At 49.4% G+C, this 27193-nt stretch overlaps 1 protein-coding gene across 1 annotated transcript; it reads left to right on the top strand.

Moving 5' to 3' along the window:
* The first annotated feature begins 368 nt into the window (after nt 1-368).
* On the top strand, nt 369-25921 carry Lrrc74a (leucine rich repeat containing 74A). Its single transcript, XM_050152492.1, has 14 exons — nt 369-411; nt 2349-2477; nt 7897-8069; nt 10281-10388; nt 10992-11088; nt 12235-12284; nt 12996-13077; nt 14297-14382; nt 14907-15101; nt 17604-17699; nt 21725-21871; nt 23980-24087; nt 24909-24991; nt 25168-25921. Exons 1-14 carry the CDS (start codon nt 369-371, stop codon nt 25178-25180), a joined length of 1410 nt encoding a protein of 469 aa, XP_050008449.1. The 3' UTR covers nt 25181-25921.
* The last annotated feature ends 1272 nt before the right edge of the window (nt 25922-27193 follow it).

Below are 27193 nucleotides of genomic sequence, written 5' to 3'. Positions count from 1 at the left end.
GAGATCATGGAATGTTGAAGTTAAAAGGAAAGTAGCTCTTACATCACAAAGTCCTAAGTAGGTGGCCATCCTTTTTGCCTGGGAGCTGGAGGAATAGAGCTCTACTATTGTCCCCAATGAGCCCCAGGCCTAGCTACCTCCCCCAGACAGAGTCGGAGGCAAATCCATGCAGGCCGGATTCCCACCAAAGCCAGCTCTCCTCCAAGCTTGCTAGGATGAAAAACTAGCTACAGGTTCCCTTGGGATTCGCCCTGGAGAGGGCAGTGCACAGAGTTTGAGACCGAGCTGAATGGACAGGTGTGGACCTTAGGGAAGCAGCCACCAGGGGACAAGAAGCTGTCACCAGCCCCCAAGAGAGTCCTGGCAGCATGGACTATTTTGATGATGAGCCTCTTGAGTCTGAGACCAAAGGTGAAAAGGCCCCCCCATCTCTCTCCCCATCTCTACCAGTGATCAGGTAGACTCCCCCAAAGCCCTCCTTCTCCCTGAGTCTCTGTAATGGAGATGGTATGTTACGTTAGCAACAGGGTTTAGAAACCACTCGAATACAGTGAGTTGTGGTGCTGGACTTGGCTCTTAAGAGCTCCGGCCAATGTCAGTTTTTGTTTTATGGACTGGTTGACATCACACTGATAGTTGGAGCCAGCCATATTGGGAATGTTCACACCACATGAATTGACAATGGTTGTTAATTTGCTTGCATCCCCCTGGTTGAGTGGAGTTCTAAAACTTTTTGAGGGGCTGGAGAGATGGATTAGTACTTGGAACTTTTTGCCTTTCTAGAGAACTTTAGTTCCATTCCCAGGAACTCAATAACCTGTAAGTCAACTCCAGGGTACTCAGCGTCCTCTTCTGGCCCCCACAAGCAACTGCAAGCGCACATTGATGCACTCCTCCCAGCACACGTTTCTTTCTCTCTTCCTTTTCTTTCCTTTTCTTCCCTTCCTTCCTTCTTTCCTTCCTTTTTTTCATTGTCTGAATTATAAAGAAGCCAAGACTCAGAAACATTCCCTTTCTCTCAGAGCACAGGGCAGCAATCTGGGCAGCTCGGCTGCTGAGTGTTCTCTAACCACCGGGTCACTGCTACTCAAATTACACATCGCGTGGAAACTTGGCACAGAGGCTTGAGGATAAATATTGGGACTTGGCTCTGTTGGGGGGGAAAAAAAACGAAGACACACACCTACTTGGGATCATTAAGAAGTCCGCCATCCTAGAATCTGAATTGTGAAGGGGGGAGAGGAGGGGCACACAGTGCTCAACCCACTCAGAGTAGATGGATGGGTAGCCATGTATGGAATTCTCAAAGAATAAAAATAAATAAAACCAACAGGTAAGGGAGAGAGAGAGCAGGTTGACCCTGTCTGCCAGGTCTTCAGGAAGCACACGTGTGATTTCTTGAACCCCTGAGGTCTGTGGAGGCCAGAGAATTCATCTCTGAGTCCTGGGTGTGGCTTTCAGGAGTCCAGCACTCAGAAGCCCAGTGAACAAGCCACATCCAGCAAGTGCAGGGACCAGTGCGAAGGAGGCACGGCTGCTCTCAGCAGAGCCTCGTCCAGTGAAGACAATGTGCTTAGCTCGTAGCAATGAACTTCCGCTCCGGAGACATCATCAAGCCTCTCCTTCATAGGCCCAGAAACAGTGCTGGACATGAGGGAAGGGAAGCAAGACCAGCTTCCTGGAAATCTGACTGTCTCCTCTGCTCCCTGAAGCCGACCCCCGCCTTTTTCCTTTCCCTCCGATCCCAGTCCCCACCTGTCCTGCCCTTTACCTACCTCCCAGCGGCACAGTGTGTGACCATGAAGTAGCCCAGGCTTTGGGACACATCCTTTTACCATAACGAGTAACTGACTCAACAGCAGACTCCAAAATCCTTCCATGCAAATCATGAGGGAGGAGTGTGAGCAGGGACCCCACCAAAAGCAGGCAAACCAGCGAAGGGGACTGCCCATTGACAGGGGACACGGGACTCCATCAATTCAGCCATATGGACGTCTTTGTTTTGCTTTGTTTTGTTTTTATTTTTTGAGTCAGGGTTTCTCTGTAGCTTTGGAACCTTCCTGGAACTCATTCTGTAGACCAGGCTGGCCTTGAACTCACAGAGATCCTCCTGTCTCCTCCTCCTGAATGCTGAGATTAAAGGCATGCACCACCACCGTCAGGCTCCATACGGAGATCTTATAGAAGGGGGTTTCCTCATCAGGGCTGCTATGTGAGCTATGGGATAAAGGCTGTAGGCAGGACCTGGGAGGCAGAGGAGGGAGGCAGAGACTAAGGGGAGTCAGTGGTAGGTGTCACCCAATGGGCCGCAGGTTTACTTCCCGGAATGGGATGGGATTTTCCCCCAGATGAGACGGAAACCACGCCATCGCTGCAGAACAGCGATGACATCCTCTACTGCGAAGCCGAAGCCCCTCCCAGTGTTGAGAAGGAGAAACCTACCAGGGAGGACTCAGAAACCGACTTGGAAATTGAAGGTGAGGTAACATCTGATGGATGAAAGGTGGGTGGCCAACCAGAAACTGGAGAGATCTGGTTCCGCCAGAATGTTCCTCTCTGTCCTACTGGAAGGCTATCTATGCTCCATTCTAGACTACCTGCTCCTCCTGGTTGGCTGGGGACCACACAGGCCCTTCTGAGAAGGTTGTTGTTATAATCTAAAGCAACATGCAGAAGTTTCTGGTCTTTAAATCTCTCCCACGTGGCTGTGGTGTGTGTGTGTGTGTGTGTGTGTGTGTGTGTGTGTGTGTACAAGTGCAATTGCTTTCACAGAGGCCAGAGGCATCAGATAACCCCCTGGAGTTGAAGTTACCGACAGTTGCAGGTCCTTTGACATGGGTTCTGGCAACTGAATTCAGGTCTTCTGGAAGAGCAGTGTGTGCTTTTAACCTCTGAGCTACCTCTCCAGCCCCACCTAACTCTACCTCACCCCACCTCATGTGACTCTTAAGTAATTTTTTCATAGTCCAAGAAGGTGGACTTTATTACATCTTTTCTAAAAAGGAAACCGTGGCTTCAAGATTGTGAGAGTCACCCAAAGCCACTAAGAGCTGGCCAGGGTTCCACAAGCTAATGCCACGTTTGACCTGTCTTTGTTAGTCAGTGTTCCATGCAGTGCCCTAGAGCGTCTCTGCTGCCCTAACCACGTGACTTTCCAGTCACCTGAGAGCTCTCGTTTCTCCTGCTTCAGAGTCCCAAGCTTTGTCACAACAAATCAAGCATGCCTGGTTACCCCAGCTGATGGAGCCGAAACAGAGACTCTGTTCTCGCAAACAGCAGCGCCAACATTCCTTTCTTCCCATTATCCCCAAGGAGAGGGGTACCAAGAAAGATTATCTGTGAGCATCTGTGAAGCAAGGGGAGAATGATGCTGGTCCCACTGGACGGAAGCAGCCTTCAGCTTCCTAGCTTGGTCCAGTCTGAGACACCCTTCCTCTCTAGTGGCTTTTGTTTTTTTTTTTTTTTGAGGCAAGGTTTCATGGAGTCCAGACAGACCTTGAATTCACTACATTGCCAAGGATGACTTTGACCTCTTGACCCCCGCCTCCAAGTGCTGAGATTACATCTATGCATCATTATCCCCACCCGCTCGTGTGTTCTTGAACATGGGTGGCACTCAGTGATTCTCCCATCAATAGGGGATGGCAAAGTGACCTTTACCCCTAGGGTCAGCTTATAAGACCATCCTACCAGTCAGAATCAAAAATTCCCTCTTCTACTCAGACCCCTCCCCACTGCTTCCAGTCATCCTGTGGTTCTTTAAGGCTATTGTTAATTCTGCTTTTTTTTCTCTGTGTAGCCTTGGCTGTCCTGGAACTCACTCTGTAGACCAGGCTGGTCTCGAACTCACAGAGATCCACCTGCCTCTGCCTCCCAAGTGCTGGGATTAAAGGCGTGCGCCGCCACAGCCCAATTGTTAATTCTGCCTCCAGCACCTCATTTTACTTAGCTGGAGGACGTGGCAAAGAGCAGCGCTGGGAAAGTCCACAGGGATAGGAAAGCCCATGAAGGTACAAGCTTGCTTGGTTTTGGCTGATTTGGGCTAATTTGTTGTCTCGAGGCTGTTACCAGAGTTGTTCAGGTCAGGGCCCTGTGTTGATTGCCTCAGCCCTGACAGCCTTAACTGGGTCCAGCCACCCACCCGCAATAGGTCAGTTAAAGACACAGCTAAGTGAAAAGCAAAAAAAAAGGAGACTTACTCCAAGAAACCTCATTATGAAGAGGAAGAAATAAAGAAACCCAGCGGCCTACCCCTGCCAAGTCCATCTTCAGGATCCTGGCATAAGGTTTGGGTTTAAATAGAGGGCAAGAGGTGTGCATAGCTGGGCAGTCCAAGGCCAGTGTGGTCCAGGTCACCATCAATGTCTCTGCTCCTCTGCCCTCCAAGGTGATCTCACTGCCTGTCAGATCTGTGTGAACTCTCTTTCCAGGAGACAAGCTCCTACTCCAGCTAGCACCAGGCTTCAACCTTTTCCCGCTCCCTGCATGAGACACCTGGGAAATCCTCATTTCTTAAATAATCTGATGGGATACAAGTGTGTCTTTAAAAAAAAAAAAAAAAAAAAAAAAAAGTCGGGCTTTTTGTTTAAGCATGCGCTTCTCCAAATCTCTGGCAAAGCTTGATTCACGGCTCACAGTTTTTTGTGGTGCTGGGGAATCAAGCCGAGGACTCACACAGCTGTGACCTGATGGCTTCACTCACTGTCAATCAGCACCACCAGCCACAGCTTATGTTTTAAGATGACTAACTGGGGCTGGAGAGATGGCTCAGTGGTGAAGAGAACTGGCTGCTCTTCCGGAGGTCCTAGGTTCAGTTCCTAGCACCCGCATGGTGGCTCACAACCATCTCTGACTGTGATACAAGGGGATCTAACATGCTCTTCTGGACAACAGCACACACATGGTAGACAGACACACATGCAGGCCACACATCTATATGCAAAAAATTAAATAATAGCAGTAATTTAAAAAAAAAGTGCTGGTGAAACTAAGATTGAATTCAAGATGCCTTCAACCATCAAAAGTCAACTCTGGGCTACTGCTTGGCCCTGCAGTGTCTGAAGGCAGACACTGGGACTTTAAATACCACTGATGACCAGTCTTTGAATGTGGCCAGCCTGAGAAAATGACAAAGGTATACACTGTTCCTGTTTCCTAGCAAGGCCTGGGACATACAACCACTGGCCTTTCCTCTTAACCAAAGGGATATGTCCACCTGGGGGCTATCTGAAGTTAGTGTCCCCTCTCTTCCCAAATTCCTGGCTCTGGGCTTGAAGTTTACATCTAGTGCAGGATTTCTCAAACTTTCCACTCACGATGCCTTTGTGTCAGAGCAGTTCCTATGCCACCCTGGGAATGCACGTATATAAAATAGGCATACGGATCTAACATTTACTGATAATAAATTTATTTTAGAACAGCTCCTTTTGGGGGTATATATAATTTCACATTTGTGTTAAAGATAAAAAGCAACGGGCTGGAGAGATGGCTCAGAGGTTAAGAGCATTGCCTGCTCTTCCAAAGGTCCTGAGTTCAATTCCCAGCAACCACATGGTGGCTTACAATCATCTGTAATGGGGTCTGGTGCCCTCTTCTGGCCTGCAGGCATACACACAGACAGAATATTGTATACATAATAAATAAATAAATATTTAAAAAAAAGATAAAAAGCAAACTCAAATAGTAGTCAGATAGATGTGCTTGTTTGTTTTTATATAAAGAATCCAATCTTGCCTTAAATCTCAGCACCCAGGAGGCACAGGCAAGAGGATCTCGGTGAGTTCAAGACCAGCCTAGTCTATGTGGTGAATTTCAGGCCATCCAGACCCTGTCTCAAAACAACAAAAAGACCTAAATCTTGGTTGGATGGTTGATATTGTAGGACCTACAACATCCCCAATAGTCTTGAAAGGAGACCAACATTTTAATTTATAACCATCAAGGCTGAGGATGCTGCTCACATAAAAATGTATGACAAAATGGTAGCTGGAGAGCTGGAGAGGCAGTTGGTAGGATGCTTGCTGCATCCTGAAGACCTGGGTTCAGTCTCCGGAACCCACACACAACAGATGACCTGCGGCCCTGCTCCTCTGCTGCTAGCACTGGGGCAGCAGAGACAGACAGATCCCTCGCCCAGGCAGCTTAGCCTATTCAGAAAGTCCTAGGACAGGAGAAACCATCTCAAAAGCAAGGTGAAGGTGCCTGAAGAACGTCCCTTGAGGTTGACTTCTGGCAATCGTGTGTGTGTGTGCGCGCGCGCGCGCACACACACACACACACACACACACACATATGTAAATAAGCATTTCAGTCATTGACGGAAGTTGTTTTCTAATCCCAAGCCAAAACTGATTCAATAACTCTTTTGTGAAACTTGAGCCAATGTTGTTTTTCCACCCGTCACAGAGGCTGTGCTTTAATCTGCTGCTGTTTCAGCTGGTAATTGTGGCTCTGCAGTTACCAGCCTACTTCTCTGGCAGCCGCTGAGACCAAGGCCTGGTGGGAATTCCTTTCCCACAGGCACTGGCTCTGTCACTGCCACCTAATACAGCTTTTAATTAAATCTCTATTGTTCTATTTATCAATAAGACTCGGGAGTCAGAGGCTGTGGTGACAACCAGTCAGCTCAGAGAGCTTGAAGAGCAACTAGCTGACCTCTCTTTGCTGGCATCTCTGAGAGAGTGTCCTTCTGCTCTCTCCCACCCCCCAGAAAAAAAAAAAAAAAAACATGCTACACTAAGTCCCTCCCTACTACTTCCTGTGTGTCCTCTATCATCCTTCCAGACACCTTCTGATTCTCTATGACTATTCTGCCAACTAGTTGTTAGCATGGCCTTCTGACCCAAGGTTGATTTTATTTAATTGATACAAACACAAACTCAGGGTTCGCAGTGTGATTGAATATCCCACAGCAAGTCAAACGGGAATTTTAAAAATCAAAATTGCATCCAGGTGTGTCATCACACCCTTTAACCACAGTACCTATGAGGCCAAGTCAGGTGGCTCTCTGGGCGTTCAAATTTCAGGACAGACGGAGCAGTGCATAAAAAGACCCTGTCTCAAAATTAAATTAAACAATTCAAATATTTTTGTATTGGACTACAACACAATTGTATTATAATCCAATCCAATCCAAAAATGTACTGATTTGATATATACATGCTGAGGTTGAGAAATATTAAAAGTCTCTGGTTCTCATAGTTAAACCACGTGAGTTGTTTGCTTGTTTGTTTCGGTTTTGGTTTGGTTTGGTTTCGATTTTTGGTCTTTCAAGACAGGGTTTCTTCATGCCCTGGCTGTTCTGGAACTCGCTCTATAGCTCCAGAACTCAGAGACCTGCCTGCCTCTGTCACCCCCGTGCTGGGATTAAAGGCGTGCATCACCACTACCTGGATAAAACACGGTTTTACAAGAGGGGGAGTCTTTGGATGTTCAGTAAAAATCACTGCGGTTCCTAATATGCAAGAACCAGGAGTTGCAGCCCAGGTGCTTTGGCAGCTGTGGTGTTCTGCTGTGTCAGAGCGTGTCAGTGCTGAGAGTACATGTTGTGTTCAGAATGGAGCCTGTGCAAAAGATCCAAGATGCCACACGGGCCAGCACAGCCAGAAACACGTTGGATTCATCACATGTGTGATTGTAAGCTAACTTGTGGTCATCACACCTTGAGAAACCTTTTACTGTGGCCAGTTTCTTTCGAATGTGCCCCCCCCCCCCAATTTGGTTACACTCTCCTGTATGCCCAGCAGCGCCCACAGCTGGAGGAGTTGGGTTCTGGAGCACATACCCACAAAGGCAGATCTCAGGAAAGTCCAGGCAGAAGAGCACCTCCCCTGGGGAGGTCGGGGAGCTAAGGCAGCCTGGAAGAGAAGGCTTATTTCATTCTGCCTTTCTCTACAGACACAGAGAAATTCTTCACCATCGGACAGAAGGAACTGTACCTGGAGGCCTGCAGACTGGTGGGCGTAGTGCCTGCCTCCTACTTCATCCAGAACATGGAGGAGCCCTGCGTGAACCTCAACCATCATGGGCTGGGCCCCAAGGGTACCAAGGCCATTGCTATAACTCTGGTGGTGAGCATGCTGGACAAAGGAACATATCAAACCTGATGGAAGAGGATTATCAGGGTGACTGGTTTGACATTCAGAGGACACCCTCTTTGGTGTCTGAAGAGCAACTTACCCTGGTTCTTTCTCATCATTGGTCATTGTTTTTCCTGTTAGTTCATGGAAGAGGTTGTGCTTTGAAGACTGTGGCCTTTCCTAGTTGGGAAGCAAGACATCAGTCTGAATGGGCTAGGTCCAGGCCCAAGAGTTACTACAATTATCAAATGTAGGCCCGGGTCTCCATTCCAAAGCCGACCTTGGCTGTATGTGGAGCCACTCCTGAGCCACTCCATTCAATGTCTGCCTTTCACATTATCATTTTTAGAAATTATATTTCCAAGTGAATCACATTTTTCCACATGAAAGACATTACCTCTTGGCTTACCATGACCAAACAAGGACTTGACCTTCAGTGCATCACAGATTTATATAATTGATTACATATAAAACTGGCTACATCACAAGAAATTTGACAACTGTATGTCAGTGCCTCCCTGGCTGCTCACTTAGGAGGGTGAAGAGAAAGTTTGATTTCAAAGGAATTCAGGAAAGTAAACAGGCAGGTGTTCTTAGGAGGGAACATTTAAAAATAAGCAATAATAGTAAGTTGGCTCAGTTGATAAAGTGTCTGTCACATGGGCATGCAGATCTCAGTTCAAGTACCCAGCACTCATGTAAAAGCTAGGCTTGGTGGTAACCAGGGACAGAGACATGAGGTTCCCTGGATTCTGTGAGAGACTCTCTGAAGAATAAGATGCAGAGGGCTGGGTGGTGGTAGCACACACCTTTAGTCCCAGCACTTGGGAGGCAGAAGGCCGTGGATCTCTGTGAGTTCAAGGCCACCCTGGTCTATAAACTAAGTTTTAACCTAGTCAGGGATATATAGTGAGGCTGTGTCTCATTAAAAAAAAAAAAAAAAGTGGAAGCAGTAGAGAACATCTTGACATTGACCTCTAACTTCCTCATGCTGTGCACACAACATGTCCATTCACACAAATACACACAGACTTTTTAAATTAGTAATAAAACTGGATATGACATCATCACACCAGATATGTTGGCACATATCAGTAATCCAAGCACTTTGGTGGCTGAGGCAGTAGGATCAGGACTAGGAGTTAAAACTCAATTTGGCCTCATAGCGAGTTCCAAGCAAGCATGGGACTGTATGAGACTCCTGCCTCAAAATAAAAATCAGTGGTGGCGCACGCCTTTAATCCCAGCACTTGGGAGGCAGAGGCAGGCGGATCTCTGTGAGTTTGAGGTTAGTCTGGTCTACAAGAGCTAATTCCAGGACAGGTTCCAAAGCTACACAGAGACACAGAGAAACCCTGTCTCCAAAAAACAAAAACAAACAAACAAAAAACAAGAGGAAGGCTAGAAGAGGCAAGCACAGGAAGTCAGTTACCACCTTCCGCTGAGCCCCACTTTCTTTTTCTGAGATTTATTTTTCCTGTTAATTATATGGTTATGGAGGGGTGGGGAGTGTGTGAGCACACATGCCAGCAGAGAAGCCCGATGCCCTTGAAGCTGCAACTGCAGGCAGCTGCGAGCCGCCCAGAGTAGGTACTGAGAATCAAACTCAGGTCCTCTGCAAAAGAAGTATGCGTGCCTAACCACCAAGCCAGCTCTCTATCCCCTGGCCCCATGTTTTAAAATTCTCACTAACGTGTGTGTGTGTGTAAGAGAGAGAGAGAGAGAGAGAGAGAGAGAGAGAGAGAGAGAGAGAGAGAGAGAGAGGGGAGAGAGATTGATGTCAGGTGACTTCTCCTATTGCTCTCCAACATATTCAGGATCTCTCACTGAACACGGAACTCACTGATTCAGCTTGACTGGCTGACCTGCAAGCCTCAAGGCCCTCTAGTCTCCACCTTCCCAGGGCTGGGATTACAGGCATGCACCATTACATATATTGGTGCTAAGGATCTGAACTCAGGTCCTCCTCATGCTTGCCTGCCAAGCAAGCACATTACCGACAGAGCCATCTCTTATAGACACCATGGTCTCACTAAGTCTTAAACATCTCCACACTGTGGCCCAGACCTCCAACACAGCACCCTCTCACATGCCTGGGATGTTCTAGAGAGAAATGAAGCTCTGGACCAGAGAGGACAGAGAGCTACCCTAGTCACTAACCACTTCTTTGTCTTCCTTCCTCTCCCACTGTGGCGGCCAAAGTCCAACACAACGATCCTCAAACTGGAACTGGAAGACAACGCCATCATGGAAGAGGGCGTCCTGAGTCTGATGGAGATGCTTCATGAGAATTACTACCTCCAGGAGCTGGTAGGATGCCCTCCTCCTCCTCCAGCTCCTCCTGGAATACCCGGGGACTCAGAACCACTCAAGCCCGGTCAGAACCTCCCACCCCAGGCCTAGGTCAGCTTTGGGCTATCTCTAGGCAGTCTGTGGGCTCCTCCTCAGGTATCAAAGGCGGCTGTGGGAAAACCTGAAGAGCCATCTCTGGCTGTGCGTTTAAAAGTCCCCAGATGGAATGGTTTACCCATCCTAACTAACACGAACAAGCTTTCTTCTTTGCAAAGCAGGGACCTGATGAGGTGGCTCATTTTCAAATCCTCCAAATGAATCTGTCTTAAGTGTTAAAGCAAGCAATCTGTATGTTCATGTGAAGTACCAAGGCTAAATTGAGGTAGTGGGGTGTTGTTGAAGACAAGGAGCGAGACCCTGGGAGAGACGCTAAAGAAGTCAGACTAGGATCAAGCTTCCTTGCCTTCCACCTCTCCGTCCTTCACATTACCCTGATCCTAAACATTTTACCCCAGCTTATTCTCTCAGTCACCCCTGACCAGTCCCGCCCCCCCCCCCACCTTGTTTCCGAGGGCCTTCTTGTGCGATCCTCTCCCGCGTGTGTGTGCTCTTACCTCTCAGAACATGTCTGACAATGACCTTGGTTTGGAGGGAGCCAGGATCATCTCAGACTTCCTCCAGGAAAACAATTCTTCACTCTGGAAACTGAAACTTTCAGGTGAGCCCATAGCAGGGGAGGAAAGGACACTGGCGACAGAGGGAGAGAAGAACAGAGGACCTTGGGTCCCTGTTTTAGTTTTGGTTTGATGCAGAATACACGACGCTGCATCGTCCCCTCGCTGGACCAGGCAGCCTCGCCCCTCGAAGGCCACACCAAGCCCCTGCTTTCCTGAACAGGCTCTCTTTGCAGCGCCCTTCCTTGTCTTGGACAACTCCACCTCCTGGGGTCTGCCTGGCTCATTTGCCTGACTCTCTCGTGCCATGCACGCCTTCAGGCTCATGTCGTCTTTTCAAGAGACTTCTCTGATGCCTATCACGGCAGCAATGCTCTATCGCCATTGCTCCGTCCCGTTTCTCCTGTTGTCTTAATGTTCATTAACCACTTGATTATTGCAGGTCCACTTTGAAATGAGTGATGCTCTATCTGTTATTAGGGGAACAGGGCCACTTGAAAGTTCTAGTGTCCAGACATGCCCTCACTTGGGTTTGCAGATTTATGCTATCTGAGGGACTCTGAAACTTCTATGCCATGAAGTGAATATGAAGAGCGGTCCTATGCTGAAAAGTAGGGACCTCTTTGGAGGACACTGTTTACCAAGTTGGTTTGGGGTTCCCATAGATAAGCCCCAATCCACGTGATCTAAAACTGCAAAACTAACAAGGAACACTCGCAGTTTCAGGCAGTAGAATTCTCAGACATGCACAAGCCGTGTGGAAAAATAAATCTCAAAAAAAGCAAGTGGGGCTCAGTGGAAGGTGGTGACTGACTTCCTGTGCTTGCCTCTTCCCCTGGAACTAGAGTTACAGATGGCTGTGAGCTGCCATGTGGCGAAATGAACCAGGGCCCTCTGGGAGAACAGTCAGTGCTCTTAACCATTGAGCCATCTCTCCAGTACTAATGCTAGGCATCCCTAATACACTAAGGATGTTCATATCTGATGTCAGAGAGGAGGAAGGAAATGGTCAACAGTCTCCCCCATTCATTGTGTCTACCTGTTTGCTTTAAGAGCTTCATGGTGTGTGTGTGTGTGTGTGTGTGTGTGTGTGTGTGTGTGTGTGTGTGTGAGCCTGGCAGGTATGGGAGGGCAAGGGAGCGCAGATGGTCTGGAGTGCATTGCTAACAGCGCACCCTCGCTGACCGCAGGAAACAACTTCAAGGAGGAATCTGCTGCACTTTTATGCCAAGCCCTGTCGGTAAGGAGCATGTGAGGATGTCCCTTGGGAATTCTGGGTGACCTGGGGGGACACTGGACAAAGCCACTTGCTTGGTTTGGGAAACTAATGTATGTTTGTTCCCTGCAAAAGCTTCAGCAAATCGTAGGACTTTCGGGTAGGAATAATTCTCCAAGAAACCATTGGTAGTTAAGGCTTTTTTTTTTAATCTCCATTCTTAGCCCAAAGCATATCTTTATTTTTATTTTGTGTATTTTATTTATTTATTTTTCTAATGGAGCTCTTTTTTTTTTAATTTTCTTATGCATAGTGTTCTGCCTGCATGTATGCTTGAGGGCCAGAAGAGGGCACTATATCTCATTACGAATCATAGTGAGCCACCATGTGGTTGCTGGGAATTGAACTCAGGACCTCTGGAAGAGCAGCCAGTGCTTTTAACCGCTGAGCCATCTCTCCAGCCTGATAGTTAAGTTTTTTTTTTTTTTTTTTTAGTTTTATAGGAAATCCTTTGCTTAATAACACTAGCCTACCTAGTTTCAGGTACCTAGGAGCCCCCATCCTTCTGCCTTAAGGTTGACTGAAAGAGATGCCATCAAAGAAATCCCAGAACTCAGGAGGCTGAGGGAGAAGGATGGAGAGTTCAAGGCCAGCCTGTACTAGCTATGCAATAATATCCTGTCTCACGATAACTAAGTGGAAGACAACTAACCTCTCTACGATTTGTCCCTTTAGTCCAATTACAGAATTAGGTCACTGAACCTCAGCCACAACCAATTCTCTGACGTAGCAGGGGAGCATCTGGGACAGATGCTAGGTATGTCCCCATGGAGGGAAGGGTTGGGGAGGAGACCACTTCCAGCTCTCCCTATATGCATATGGGTGTTTTGCCTGAATGTATATACACGTACCGTGAGTGTGTCCGATGCCTGTGGAGGCCAGATGGGGCATTAGCACTGGACTGCCCGGAACTGGAGTTACAGACAGTTGTGAACCACCATATGGGCACTGGGAATTGAATCCAAGCCCTCTGCAAGAGCATCCAGTCCTCTTAACCTCTAAGCCATCTCTCCATCCCCATTCCCTTTCTTATTAACTTAGCCATGACTGTTTCCTTTGTGGGGTTTGTTTTGTTGGTTCCTCTTTTGATTTTTTTTTTTTTTTTTTTTTTTTTTTAAACAGAATCTCACTGTTAGTGAATCCCAGACTGGCCTTGAACTTGAGGTCCTTCTGCTTCTGCCTCCCAAGTGTTTGGATCATAGGTGTGTGTCCTGAGTGTTCCCATTACAAAAGTAGTGGAAATCATGCTCGGAATAATAGAGCACAGCCAACATCTGGGTGTGAGAGGCAAAACTTGCCGCTGAGAGTAAGATGGTGTCGAGAAGCAGCTTGCACGAGGACTGGAGAGACGGCTCAGCAGCTCAGGCTGCTCGCTGCTCTCGCAGAGGACCAGAGTTCTGTTCCCAGCACCTTGGGCAGACACACATACACACACACACACACACACACACACACACACACACACACACGGCATACACTCACACACATACACACACATACACATGGATAAAAACAGAATGAAGCCCAGGCCAGCCAGGGCTACATAGTGAGCTTCTGTCTTTAAATTTTTTTAAGGGAGAGAGAGAGGTCTCTGGAGAGATGGCTCAGTGGTTAAGAGCACTGACTGCTCTTCCAGAGGACCCAAGTTCAGGTCCTGCCAGAACCTACATGGCAGGTATAACTGTCTGTAATTTCAGTTCCAGGGGACCTGACATCCACAGCAAAACATTAATGCCAAAGGACCCAGGTTCAATTCCCAGCACCCCCATGACAGGTCACAACTGTCTGTAATTTCAGTTCCAGGGGACCTGACACCCGTGGCAAAACATCAATGCACATAAGATTTTCAAAACGTTTTTTAAATTAAAAAAGTTGTCGCCCGAGTGTCGCAGCTTGCATACCCCTCTCCAGTACTGTGGGTCTGTGGCTGGGTCTCTGCCGACACGAGTCTCTGCCCCCCCCCGCCCCCCCCCCAGCCCTCAATGTAGGGCTCCAGTCGCTGAACCTAAGCTGGAATCACTTCCACATTCGGGCGGCTGTGGCCCTGTGTAACGGTCTCCGGGTAAGTCACACTCTGAGAGGTGAGTTGAACTGCTTCCCCGTGGTCACCGTGGACGTGGGTGTTCAGAGCTCTCACCAAGTGTCTTTGAAGCTGCTGGGTTTCCTTCCGTGACTCCCGGTGTGCGCTTCTGTTGTATAAATCCTCTCTCCTGAGGCCTGAGCACCATCATTAGGGGTGTTTTCAGAGGGAGGTTTAGCTTGAGGGCATAGAGAATCTCAAAAGGGGTGAATCTCTCAAGAGGTCTTAAGAATGAACCCCATCTGGAGGCAGCAGAATAATTGTGTAGATCTGTCTCTACAGAAAACCACTGAGCTGGGGGCGGGGGGGGGGAGGGGCAATGGCGTTAGGATGGAATGGGATGGGTTAAGAGTCGCAGGGGGTGAAGGAATGTGTCAGGGGTGAAGATAAGGGTTGGGGTTTAGATAAGCGTGAGGGTGAGAATTGGGGCTGGGCTGGCAGTCAAGACATTTTCCTGGGTAAGCCTCACTCCACCCTGATGCTGGTGCTGTTCCCCTCCCCTGGAGTCTAACGTGACCCTGAAGAAACTGGACGTGTCCATGAATGGCTTTGGGAATGAAGGCGCTCTGGCCCTGGGGGATGTCCTCAGACTCAACAGCTGTCTGGTCTACATCGACATCAGCAGCAATGGCATCACCAATGAGGGAGCCTCCAGAATCAGCAAGGGACTAGAAGTCAACGAGAGCCTCCAAGTGCTGAAGGTAGACTCGCTGAGCTGGCGTCTTCATAGGCACCTCTGTGGCTGGATGCAGTGCACGTCTGCCTATGTGTCCGTGAATGTGTGTGTGTGTGCGCATGTGTATGTATGTGATTCATCCGTAGGAAAGCAGGGTGGTAGAACTAGACAGATAACACTGGGGACGATCATCAGCCCCTGCCCTGTACGTCCACGTCCACGTTTGGTGCCCTTGCTATAGACCCAGGGCTGCCTCGGCTCTCTGGTGACATGTGTGCTTCTATACAAGTCTTCCCTCATGCCATCTGGGTCTCTCTCGGGATTGTCTTCAGACTAAGGCCATATTATGCTTTGGGGATACTAAACCCAGTGGTTGCTTGCATTCCAGTCTGGTCCTCTGATCCCATGAGTCTCTGCAGCCTCAGCTCACCCCTGCTCTCCGTGGCTCTCCCTGCAGCCTCAGCTCACCCCTGCTCTCCGTGGCTCTCCCTGCAGCCTCAGCTCACCCCTGCTCTCCGTGGCTCTCCCTGCAGCCTCAGCTCACCCCTGCTCTCCGTGGCTCTCCCTGCAGCCTCAGCTCACCCCTGCTCTCCGTGGCTCTCCCTGCAGCCTCAGCTCACCCCTGCTCTCCGTGGCTCTCCCTGGCTCGTCCTCTCGTTAGTAGCACTGCCCATGCCCACACCTGCTTTCACGTCTGCTCTGCTGCAGAGCGTGGCACACAAAGGTCTATGTCAGCCTGCGTCCTCCTGAGTTAGGGGGCTGCGGCCAGCACTCTGCTCTCCCCTCCCTGCAGAACTTTATTCTATGGTTCTTAACTATACTCTCATGTGAATGTGAAATCTCCCTAAGGACAAGAATGTTATTTTTGGCCCTGATCATACCCCTCACACCGCATGGTGCTGGACACACCGTGACTCTGTAGAAGTAAATGGATAGATGGATTAATATTACTTGTGAATTAGTTTACCTGTGGAAACTAATTATGACACAGGCCATTGGATAGTTTGGAAGCAGATGCAAGAGGACATTTGTTCCAAGGTCTTCTCTCTGGGCTCTTTCAAGTCACACCCTGAATATGATGATGCAGTAATTCATCAGCCATTGCCCAGGGTGAGCCGGTATCTCTGCCAGCTCCACTCTCCAGATGGGAAAACAGAGGCCAAGTGACACTCATTCCGCCCACATAACTATAAAGAGGGTGGCCACTTGTAGCTGGCTTTCTATGGCCATTCTAACTCCCTGCAAGAGCCTGGGAAATTGGCACACAGTAAATGCTCAATAAAACCCCTGGCCTCCCTCCTAATGTGGCGACCTGAAGTGGCCTTTCATTGCAACAGCCACCATTCAAACACTGTGCTGTTCACTGGGCACCTTTTGGATGCTTTGATTGGATTATTAGGTTGGGACCCTTGGGACAGCTCGTCCATGGAGCCAGGTACAAAGAAGACAGGAAGTGAAACCCAAGGCCAGCTGCCTACATGTTCCCTCTTGCTAATCTCCATCCATGCTTCAGTGGCTCTCAACACCCTTGCAATAATAATCCAACAAGGTCCACCATGCCATGGCCTTTCCTGCCTTCATTGCCTCCTCCTCTCTGTTCCTGCTCACAGAACATGTGCTATTGCCCAGCACCACAGCGTCCAGCTCACCTCCACCCTTGCCTGCTCTTCCTTCATGAATCTTTTTCCACTCTGCTCCTGCTCCCCCCTTCAGATATGACTAATCCCCCATTTCCCAGCAAGGCTTTACTCAAGGGTCTCCTACCCAAAATGGACTTTGCTCCTACAGTATGTCCCTCCGTCACTGCTGCCATCATATATCTAATACCATTTACTTAACTGTCTCCTCCAACTAGAGTAATGTTATCTGAAGACAGAGCCCTTGTCAAGTTGACCTGGGCTTAGAAGGCCTTGATAAATATTTGTTGGAGGATGGATGTGTTGGATGGATGAAGGATGAAATGGATTGATGGATAGGTTTTTGGATGGATGGGTAGTAAGGTAAGATGGATGGATGGATGGATGGATGGATGGATGGATGGATGGATGAATGGGTGAGTAGATGGATGGATGAGTGGATTGGTGGATGATGGATGGATGGATGGATGGATGGATGAATGAGTGGATGGGTGGATGGATGGATGGACAGATGGATGATAAGAGAAAGTGATGAGTGTGTAAGTAGATGAATGGATAGATAGATAGATAGATAGATAGATAGATAGATAGATAGATAGATTAATTAGTGGATGTGTAAGTAGATGGAGGGAAGGTAAGGCGAATTGATGAGCAGATGGATGGTTGGGTGATAGATAAACAAAGGGATGGACTTATAGATTATGGGTGGATAGAATAAATGAACAGATAAATGAGTGCTCAGTAGTGGGTGGAAAGATGAAAGGACGCATGGTTGGACAGACAGACAGGAATAGATGAAGAAGTCTAAGAGGAGCACAGAGGTTGCGATTCAGCGGGGAAGGTGAAGTTAGTCTAACACAGCCTCCTCCTGCTGCGCCCTCCTCCCACAGCTTTTCCTGAACCCTATGAGTATGGAGGGGGCAGTTTATCTCATCATGTCCATCAAGAGGAACCCCAAATCCAGGATGGAAGAGCTTGACATTTCCGTAAGCGCTCAAATACCACTCATTCGCTCCTGGCACAAGCCAGCTACCTCTACTAATAGTGTCACCAGCTGTGTCCCTCACAGACCCTCACACACAAGAATTAAGGGGCTCGATTAACGGGGAGTAGCCCTTCAGTAAATCTCACCACAGTGTAAAGGAATGTATTTGATCCTGGGAACCTAGAATGTGAGCACCGAAGAGTACTAATGAGGAAAAACCAAAAGGGCTGGGGCGTGGAGAACTCCAGAACAAAATTTGTACACTACCAAATTCGGTAATAAATGGATCACGTCTCTGAATGTTCCAGAATCCTGGGATTTTTTTTTCAGCCCTTGCTAGTCTGAAACTTGCTATTATATAGACCAGGCTGGCCTCAAATTCACAGAAACCTGTCTGTCTCTGCCTCCCAGAGTGCCGGGATTAAAGGTGTGCACCACATACCCAGGGTTTTTAGGACCCACCTCACAAATGTGTGTTTATTTCACGTGTGGCTTTCTGTGCTCAGAGCTGCAAGGTGATCCTTCTGTGAAGGAGGAAGGGAAGTCACCAGCTTCATCAGGGACTTGCCCAAACTACTGCAGGGAGGGCAGTGGGTCCTAACAAACCACCACAGGATGGCAGCGAGTACTAACAAACCATCTCAGGGATGGCAGCGGGTACTAACAAACCACCGCAGAGAGGGCAATGGGTACTGACATCCTACAATTTTGACCACCGGTGCTTTTGACCCCAAAGCAGTTTTAGGGTGCTAGCTCCTCAAATGCTACCCTAGAAGGTTGGTAGAGCACTGTGTTCATTGCCAGGGCAGTTGTACCAAATACCACAAACCAGGTGGCTTAAATAGCAAAAATGTGTTGCCTTTTAGTTCTGGAGTCCAGAAATGCAAGAAGTAGGTATGGAGTGGCTAGGTTCCTTCTCTACCCCCGGCTTCTCCCAGCATCTGCTGTTGCTGGCAGTCATCCACACCCTTGGCTTGCAGACTTACCACCCCAGTCCTTGCCTTCAGCTTCTCGTGGCTTTTTCCTTAAGTGCACGTCCATCTCTAAGCAAACCCCCCCCCTTTTGTAAGGATTTTATTATTTTATCAGGGCCCACCCTACTGACTTCGTTTTAACTTGATTATCTCTTGCAAAGACCCTATTTCCAAATGAGATCGCATCTACAGGGTTAAGGCTTCAAACCCACTTGGTGTAGTGGTATGTGCCTTTAATCTCAGGACTTTGGAGGCAGAGGCTGATGGATCTCTATGAGTTCAAGGCCAGCCTGGTCTACAGAGTGAGTGCCAGGACAGCCAAGGCTACACAGTGAGACCCTGTCTCCAAAACCAAAACAAAACAGAAAAGACTTAAAGCGCCCCGGGAGGGTATGTTCAAGTTTTATTTCTGTTGATGTGGTATACTGCCCTGACCTGAACTAAAAAAAAAAAAAAAAAAAAAAAAAAAGCCAATGAGGAAAGAGAAGCTTATTTCAGGCTATAGTCCATCATAGTAGGCAAGTTCACAGCCGCAGGAGCTTGCAGCCGGTCACAACCAGTCAGGAGCAGAGAGAAACGACTGCATGCATGCTTGCAGGCTTAGTGCTTGGCTAACCCTCTCTACTCTTACATAGCCCAGGTCCCCAGTCCAGGGAATGGTCTGGGTCTTCCCACATCAGTTAATTGGAATCGAGACCATCTGACACAGACACGTCTACAAGCCAACCTGAGCTAGCAGGTCTCCTGCAGGTCCCCTTCCCCAGTGATTCTCAGGTTGTGGCTAATTGATATTTAAAACTAACCATCATGATGCCGGGCCGGGAGGCAGAGACAGGTGATCTCTATGAGTTCAAGGTCAGCCTAGTCTACAAAGCGAGTTCCAGGACAGGCTCTAAAGCTACACGGAGAAACCCTATCTCGAAAAACCAAACAACCAACCATCATGAAGGTAGGGTGCAAACTCAGTTCATAGCGCATACCTTCCCTGTTTCCCACTTTACCCACGAGGAATCTAAAACAGAGTCATTAGGTAATTTGCCTAATCAGCAAATGAGAAACACCTAGGAGTCAGCCAGGGCCCCGCCTCCTTCTCTAGGCCTGTGAAGGTTAGTGCTATATAAGAGTCCCTTTCTTCCCCTATTCTTCCCAACAGTGTTTTGTAAGATTCCCCAAATGCTTGCCACTATCTGAGCCATGATAGTTGGAATATCCGAAGCTGAACGCTTCTCCACCTGAAGCCGCTGATGCTCTTCTTTCTCTTTGCTCCGCCACCCACCCCTCCCTGCTCCTCTTGCTCCTCAGTCCTTCTCCTCAGAGGCCCCACCTCTCCGCACTCACACTATAGCCTCCACTGTGCCAGGATGCAAAACCCCTCAGCCCCAACCCACTCAGCCATATTCAGGTTTCGTAGCCACGGCTCAACTGCCAGTAAACGAGCCTGCCAGAACCAAGAGACTGTTATCCCGTTAGTCTTTTTCTGGAACTCTGATGAAATGATTGAAGCCAAGATGCTATAAAGGATTACTATTTACTTCACATCCCTGGAGGCCGAATGACCCAGTAGCATGGCTCCAGCTCTGGTGATGGCCCTCTTGATCACCTTACCTCACAGCAGATGGCATCATCGTGGTCTTGCATAGGGGACAGAAAGGATGCTACATGGAGAGACAGTCTCATTTCCTTCTTGAACTAGCAGGTCCCCTGAGCATGACATCTATTCCTGGGAGGGCGGTGTCCCCAGTGACCCAGTCTCCTCCCACTAGGCTCCACCTCTGAAAGATTCCATCACTACTCACACTGCCACCCTGGGGACCAGATGGCGCCAAGACTCTAAATGTACTGGAATTCCTGCTCTGTAGATGCTCCTAGGACCAGAGTATCTGCAAAGCCTTCAGCCCTTAAGTGTGAGTTTGAAAAGGCAAACAGGGGCTGGAGAGATGGCTTAGAGGTTAAGAGCACTGACTTCTCTTTCAGAGGACCCGGGTTCAATTCCCAGCACCCATATGACAGCTCATCTCTGTGATTCCAATTCCAGGTGATCCAACCCCCCTCACACAGACATACATGGAGGTGAAACACCAATTCATATAAAATAAAAATAAATTATAAAAAAAGAACAGGCGAAAGATACTCAGAACCACACTTGAAGAAAGATGAGGGTCGTCTAGCTGATGGAGAGCAGACTAGATCGCTCTTCCAAAGCACACACTCTCCATGTCCTGGAAGCCGATTCTGACTTCTTCCAAAAGAGGAGTTTGTAGCTTGCTGTGAGCCACAGCAGGATGGTTGGCACCAGGGATCCTGGGTACCTGCTCTGAAGAACAACACACAAGGACATGGACAGGTCAGGATATCTGTGCATAGACCAGTCTCTGACCTCTGTTCATCAAATGTAGCCACTTCAAGAACCACCTCAGAGAAGAGCTGAGTGGCAAACATATGACAAACAAGCCACACGGACACAAAGAAAGTGTCTAATCAAAATCTCCTAGATGTGGGCAGATTAACACATACCTATAATCCCAGGGCTCAGAAGACTAAGGCAGAAGGATCGCCATGAGTTCAAAGCCAGCCCGTGCTCCTTAGTAAGGCCAATCCAGGCTTCAGAGTAAGACTATAAATTTACAAATCAAATCACAAGCTCCATAACACCAGAGCAGCCCTGAGGATGTAGCTAAGTTTGGTAGACTACTTGCCTAGCATGCTCAAAGTCTGGGATTCCTTGCCTAGCACCCCATAATGACACACCCCATAATCCCCCATAATCACGTGATTGTAATCCCAGCATTTGGGAGATAGAGACAGGCCAGCTTGGGTGACATCCAAGGCTATATCAGATTACAGAATGAGTGAGACTCTGCCTCAAAAAGGAACCCAGGACCCAAGTTAGTCACAAGCTAGAAAACACCAGAACCCGTCCAGTTCAGAAGAACAAACCGGAAAGGACCAGCACCCCTAAACTTGGCTTGGGTGGGAGGGAAGGGTACTCCGGGCAACAGACACATGGTACAATGACAGTATCTCTACCACGGCCCCTCTCTCCCTACTGCAGAACATTCTGGTAACAGAGCAATTTGTAAAAGTCCTGGATGGGGTCTGTGCCATTCACCCCCAGCTGGATGTGTTATACAAGGGATTGCAGGGTCTCTCCAGCAAGAAAACCGCCTCTCTGTGGACCAACCCCATGAAACTGATCCAGGTGAGCCCCTTAGAGCCTTGGGTCCCAAATCACCCACCCAGTACTGACTCTGTCTGAGTGCCCATAGGTCCTTTCTAATAAGGCTCCTTGCTATGGAGGCCTGGAGCATTGCCCTAGGTTATTGGGTCACTGGATACTGTGCCTCACCCCAAAAGAAGAGAAGAGCTGAGATATGGTGGAGGGGGGAGGTGGAGAGGGGATGGAGGCACAAGACAGAGTCTACTACCTGGGACCTGCCTTTTACTAATGTGTCACCAAAGGCAAGTCATTGAAGTCTTACGTGCCTCAGTCTTTCCACCTGTAAAATGGGAAGAGATGAAAAGGGTGCTTGTGAAGGATGAATTCCTCAGCAGTTATGAGGTGATCAGAGTTACGCCCGGACATAGTAAGCGCCCAGAGCTTGCAGCTTCTTTCTGAGACTGGATCGCAGCTTCTGGCCTCTGGCCTCTGGTTGTTACGCTCCGCTCCTCACTTTTCAAAACCAAATCTAAAAAGGTCTTACATGAAAATTATGTGCAAAGTTCAAGAAGGCAAAAGGTATTGGGTTTGTTTAGGAAGAAGTGACTCCAATGGAACCAGGGGGAGGTTTTACAAGGATAGCCGGATGCAGAGCGAGGGTCCCCGCCCCTTGTTTTAAAAGAATATAGAAATGGGCCAGGCAGTGGTGGCGCATACCTTTAATCCCAGTGCTCAGGAGGCAGAGGCGGGTGAATTTCTGAGTTTGAGGTCAGTCTTGTCTACAGAATGTAGTTCTGGGACAGCCAGGGCTCTACAGAGAAACTCTAATAGCTGTAGACTCTGAGCCAGATGCCACTGGATCTCCAGTGGTGTGCAGACTTACAATCACAGTACACAGAATACCTGCCTGGGCTACAGACAGAGCAGGTTCAAGGCCAGCCTGGGCAACTTAACAAGACCTTGTCTCAAAATTCTAAGTAAAAAGAAGGCTAGCTAAGTATATAGGTCAGGGCTAGTGCCTTTGTTTAATGTACGTGAAGTTCCAGGTTCAACCACAGCACCATAAAGAAAAAAGAGAGAGTAGGAAAAAAAATCTTCAGGTACAGACCAAACAAGACATCTGTGTACACTATAGTTGGGAAGAGGTGACCGTGTGTTTAGAAAGATGGGGTGGATTCAGTAATGACCAAAAAAAAAAAAAAAATGTCACAGAAGAAATATTACAAAGCTCCATCAGAATGTGAAGTCAGGACATCCCAGGATGAGGCAAAGAGAAAAGAAGGACCTCCCGGCAGAAGTGGGGCTGGGGAAGGTCCTGGATGAAGGGGAAGAATTGGAATGATACAGAGCCTGGAAGATGGTTCTAGCAAGAGGGTTTCTGCCAGCAGAGCAGGGAGGGTTTGCACACTGACAGTGCAGGCAACCTTCAGGGGCACTGGAGACAGAACCAAGTCAGTCCAATTGAGGAAGCCTGGGACGCCAGACTCCAAAAGAAGCTGGAAAGCCCAAACTGGGCTAGAAGTGGTTGGACTCCTCAGACTGCAGACCTTGAGTTGGGGTTGGATTCCATTCGGCATAGGGAGCCATGAGAACTGTGGAGCCCTGGAAGCGGCATGAGAGATGCTACCTTTAAGGTGCCTGGCAAGGCTGTTCCCCGTGTGTCTGCTGTAGGGAAACTGCGAGAAGCCTAGGTGTGCCCAGAGCCTGTCCAACCAATCACGCAGCAGCTGAAGGAAACTCCCACCCACCAGCCACAAAGCACCAACTGTGCCAGTGTTAATAGAGGCCATTTCCAAAGCCAAATTCTGGACTTAGATCTGGTCACCGTCTGTGCCTCTGTGATACTAGGGGCCGCTTAGCCGCTTTGGTGTCCCTCTGTGAAGTCAGGGAGTAGATGGGGCCTCTTTTAGGTTGGGGTGAGGCTGCCAGGAACTAGACAAACACGGGCGCTATCACGTCTCTGCCTGCACTCGGTGCGTGCTCTAAAGCCGTGTTTAAACTACAGATGCCTCAAGCTGGAGCTGCCTTCCCCCACTCCCCAAGCATTTCTGGGTCCAAGCGTGTGGCCCACCCTTTGGGGGCTGAGGGGGGAGGTGTGGTAGCCGTAATAAAGGCAAGTGCTTGCTCCTGGCACCTCCTGCTCCTCTCAGAACTACACAGAACAACAGAAGATCTCAACTGTGGAGTTCTTCAAGAGCTTGAATCCAGCGGGATCAATGATAATGCCTGTGGGGGACTTTCGGAAAGCCATGATACAGGTGTGCTGATTCCCGGAGACTCTGGGTAATGGGGGTGGGGGAGTGGAGCGGAGCGGCAAGCACATGCTCGCATTTCACACTGCCCTGTAAGCTTGGTTGAGGGCATTGCTGTCATTCACCTAGACTTAGAGGGAAATGCAACAGCTCCTTCAACCCTCCACCCACATCTCGTGTCCCGTGGCCTGATGCCACTCCTCACCCCAGAGGCATGCGTCCATCTCAGGGGCCCCCGACCCCCCCCCCGTCGTGCTGTGTTTGGCTCCCAGGAAGATGAAAAGTGAGAGTGGAGGACCATTTCCCTGTAGCTCCCACACTCTGCTTTCCAACCTTCCCAGCTTACCTGAGCCCCCGCGGTCCCTCTTAGCAATATAGTGATTAGAAACGAGGTCCCCTGAAATGTATGCACGAAGGGATCAATTGTGACAGCATTCTGGGGAGGCCTTGGGAGAAGGGTCTAGGGACCCGGGCAGGGATGAGTGCTTAGGACCCAGACCCATGGAGCAAGAGAGTTGGCCAGGGTTAGGTATCCGGGAGCAAGAATGACCTTCACGTGTTGGAGAGTACAGCTTCTGCCCCCCTCAGCAAGCCACTCATTGCTCCCGGATCCTGGGCCTTGACCCTTTCCAGAAGCAGGGGGGTCATTCTGGAGGCAAGGCCATGCCATGGAAAGCAGCTGCCTCCAGTACCTCCCTGTGGTAGGTGCAGCCACCTCTGAGTCCTCAAATGCTACCACTGGTCCCAAGAGTGAGACATTGGGGGGGAGGGGTCACTGGGTGTGAAGGAACAGAGGGATCCATAACGCATTACCCCCACCTTCCCAGCAAAACAAGGTCCCCATCAACCGGTACCAGGTCAGGGAGCTCCTAAAGAAACTGGATGAGAAGAACGGTATGGTGGACTTCAGGTGAGCATGGCCTCCCCCCACCCGGCTTGCCACAGGGCCCTAGTGGGAGGGGCATCAGCCCGGGGATCCAGCCATCTGTGTTCTGTGAGATAGCGGACACTGCTCACAGTGGACCAGAGGCCCCGCCCCAGATCCCACGACTGGGCCCCAAAGTCCTCCTTCCTTCCCTTTCTCAGCTGCCTTATGTAGCAAGACTCGAACAAGACACTGGGACCTGTGCCTGAGGAACGCCAGCCCACGTGACAAAGGGACAAGGTTCAGGCCTCCAAGGTGAGGACAGGAGAGACTGGGGAGGGGAGTATGCCGAAGACCAAGGGAGGCATCACTGGGGCAGTGCTTCAGCTAGGTCCGGCAAGATGCATAGACGCATGCCACGTTTCTGTTGCAGAGGTCCAGGACATCTTGCGTGGAAGTTCGCCACTTCCACGACATAGGTTCTGGGGAGCAAATTCGGGTTGTCGGGCTTCTGGCAAGGGCCATTAACTGCTGAGCCATCTCTCTGGCCATTTGTTGTGCGCACGCGCGCATGTGTGTGCGTGCATACAGGGGCCAGAAGCTTGGCATCTTCATTGACTGTGCTCCCCTTTAATTTTTGAAACAGTGTCTCTCACTGAACAAGGAGCTCTCCGATTGGCTAGATGAACCGGCCAGTGAGCTTCCTAGCCCAGCTTTAGCACTAGGATGCCATCACACAGGCTTTCGTGTGGGCACTAGGGATCTGAACTCAGGTCCTCATGCTTGCGTGCCAGGAACCCTATCATCTCCCCAGCCTACCGTTCCCCCTGTTTCCTTTCCTTTCAAACCAGCTTCTTAAAGGCTGGAAATCACAACAGCCGGTCAGGTCTGGGGAGACGCCCCAACAGAGAAGTCCTGGCAAGTTGTGGAGGCTGTGAGGAGATTCAACCCATGGATGCCATGACTAGAGCTAAATGCCATAAATAGAATCTCTCTCTGTGCTGCTGATGTTGGTCCTGGGTCTCTCCCCCCCCCCCCCGTGTGTGTGTGTGTGTGTGTGTGTGTGTGTGTGTGTGTGCTGATGTTGGTCCTGGGTTGGGCATCTCTCTCTGTGCTGCTGATGTTGGTTCTGGGCATCTCTCTCTGTGCTGCTGATGTTGGTCCTGGGCATCTCTCTCTGTGCTGCTGATGTTGGTCCTGGGCATCTCTCTCTGTGCTGCTGATGTTGGTTCTGGGCATCTCTCTCTGTGCTGCTGCTGATGTTGGTCCTGGGCATCTCTCTCTGTGCTGCTGATGTTGGTCCCGGGCATCTCTCTCTGTGCTGCTGATGTTGGTCCTGGGTTGGGTATCTCTCTGTGTGCTGCTGATGTTGGTCCTGGGCATCTCTCTCTGTGCTGCTGATGTTGGTCCCATTTCTTTCTGTTCTTTGTATAAAATTGAAAAGGGAGCAATGATCACTATGCATTTGATATTCTTTCAGGCTGATTTCTAGGAATGATGGAGATTCTAGACAGCTAAAATCTACCCCTATGACCAGTTCCAGCCCTCTAGGTCACCCCTTGCCCCTGACACTCCACTTTAAGTAAGTGAGAGGCAGGTGGTCAAACCCAAACCTTCCCCCCAGTATCCCAAGAAGCCTCCCCCCAAAACCGGATTGTTTTTTGCAACTCCCAAAGATGGCGTCATTCCCATTTGTAGCCACTAGGTGTCAGGTTAGCCTCAAAAGTCCTCATTAGAGACGTTCCCTTTACTTGGAGTCTTCCAGAAACTTCTTTCAACATCTTGAACGTCTGCCCCTGGAACCCACCCCGATCAGCCCCAGGGACCCAGGAGTCCATACCCGCGCCGACCCCTCCAAGGCTCCGTGTCCTCACAGTCGATCGGGGTTACTAAGAACTACCGTGCACGTCTGTAATCAGGAAGAAAAGTTAGCCCCCTATCTAGCCAGCCGGCTAAGTAGCAGGAAACACCGCTCAGCAGAAGCACCAGCAAGCCCAGCCCGACAAGAAAACCGGCGGGATCACGGAGGTGGGGAGGGGCTGCGGCAACTCTTTCTCTACTGGTAAACCATAGGCTTAAGCGGGAGGACCCCTGCAGGAATAGCAGAGGCCATCAAGGAGAGAGATAAACCTAGAGACTGCTGCACCCTAGCACAGGGCAGTCTGGGTTTATCCCTCGTTCTATACTCCAACTGGGCTTTGAGAACAAGCTCTGTGTCCTCCCGGGACTGTAGAACGAGCACCGTTC

This window comes from Alexandromys fortis, unplaced genomic scaffold, assembly GCF_014885135.2.
Source record: "Alexandromys fortis isolate MF-2015 unplaced genomic scaffold, M_Fortis_MF-2015_v1.1 scaffold_47, whole genome shotgun sequence".
Taxonomy (NCBI): domain Eukaryota; kingdom Metazoa; phylum Chordata; class Mammalia; order Rodentia; family Cricetidae; genus Alexandromys; species Alexandromys fortis.
Note: the sequence above shows the minus strand (reverse complement) of the source record. Positions and strands in the feature narration are given on the sequence as shown.